The sequence below is a fragment of the Austrofundulus limnaeus genome, unplaced genomic scaffold (assembly GCF_001266775.1).
Source record: "Austrofundulus limnaeus strain Quisiro unplaced genomic scaffold, Austrofundulus_limnaeus-1.0 Scaffold487, whole genome shotgun sequence".
NCBI lineage: Eukaryota > Metazoa > Chordata > Actinopteri > Cyprinodontiformes > Rivulidae > Austrofundulus > Austrofundulus limnaeus.
The window spans coordinates 436,346-438,052 of NW_013952889.1; the positions used below are offsets into that span (position 1 = coordinate 436,346).

Here is a 1,707-nt window from a genome sequence, read left to right on the forward strand (position 1 = left end):
AAAGCGATCGTCACGCACCTTATCATTAAGCTGCTCCTCGATGTCCTTTGATATGTCATATATGTGCCTGCCGATGGTATTATTGGACAGAGGAATAGCCCGCAATTTGCTGGCAGCTGAGTCATCGATCATCGTTGAAACCAGGTCCATAGCACAGGGAAGGATTAGTTCCTCCGTGACCGTGTTGGGCTTTTTACACTGTGCAACTCGGTAGGCAACTTTATATGAAGCGAGCTGAGCATTTCCCGACACGGACGCAGCTTTCGTATAGAGAAATTGTTGAGCCCGGCAGTTTGTGAGTTTTTGTCTGAAAAAGTCAACTGACTTGTCTTTGTGCTCAGGATGTACCGTCTCCAGGTGGCGTCTTAATTTGTTGGGCTTCATACTGTCACAAGCTAGCACTTTAAGACAGACAACACACTGTGGCCTCTCCTCATTACCCACCGTTGTACAGGTGAAGCCGAAGGAAAGATATGCTTCATCATATTTTCTACTCTTTGACTTTGAAGAAAGCTGGTTTGGAAGCATATTTTGCAATGCTTCATCTTCTGCCTTACGTTTAGGGAGCCCCGTCAAAAACCTGACCATTATGCGTAGTAAGGCGCTGTATTTTTTTTTTTCTTTCATCCACACCGCTTGGGAACCTCTGTCTTAATGATTTATTTATTCATATAGATATTTATTTCATAATGTTTTATTTATTTATTTAATTATGAATACTTTGGGGCTCCATTCATAAGATGAGTCTCGTTAGGATGAAAGTACACAGCTTCCAGAGTCTAAAACTAAACAGCAAGTATATATGAGTAGATTACCTTCCAAAGAAGACCACCTTCATCTGTCGACGAGCAAGCACTTCACCAATCCCCGCTACTTTGAGAAGATAACTCTGAACCTCCTGGACCTGCTCCTCAGTGGTGACCGGGTTCAACTCTTCATTTTGGTAAGTATCTAACAAGTGGAGGTCACATGGGTCAGTTTCTCATATTGAATTGAATTGAATCAGTAGAGCACAATGAAATTACAGTTCAGAACACCAACTCAGGAGAAAAGGTGCTCCCAGGTCATGCAGCCATAGACCCTGCACAGACCAGGGATCATCATCATGAAGACATCCTGAGGAGGCGCAACCTTATATTATATCCTACTTCTCATATCTGTCGACAGTTACTCTAACGGTACTAGCACTTCTAAACTATCATCCTTAGCATACCATTACTGCTACAGATGTTTCMTATATTATAAACTAACCACTATACGTGCAGCAGTACACCAATCCACATCAATATATCTAGGGCTGGGTTTCATGGCCAATTCTCTAAATCAATTCGATTTCGATTCATTAAGTTAAGAATCGATTAATCACGATTCGACTCGATTCAATGAAAATGTTTTTTGATATTGATATTACAATATCACCATTTTTTTCTCTTTAACATAAACAGGTTTTAAGGACAAACTTAAATTAAACAGTTTAATCTTGAAAGAAAACCATCACAAGTATAACATGTTTTAAAGTAAAAAGGATTTGCAGGTGACAGTGTTGTTGGATGCATTCATTTTTAAGTAATTAATAATTATTTTGATAAATAAGAAGTGATGGGCATAAGGTTGCAGGAGAAAAGGTGGGCTAAATATAATAAATATAAATATACTTCTGCCCACTCCTTTTGAGTGTATGAAGAATTGTGAAACTGTAATTTCATA

General features: G+C 39.0%; 1 protein-coding gene across 1 annotated transcript in view; it reads right to left on the reverse strand.

The window, feature by feature from the left end:
• Positions 1 to 951, reverse strand: part of mfn2 (mitofusin 2) — a gene marked incomplete at its 5' end in the record, with an annotated part of 55,604 nt that extends 54,653 nt beyond the window's left edge. The window contains 1 exon segment of the mRNA XM_014025594.1: positions 816 to 951. Coding sequence (XP_013881048.1) covers positions 816 to 951 — 136 coding nt within the window.
• Positions 952 to 1,707: the final 756 nt, after the last annotated feature.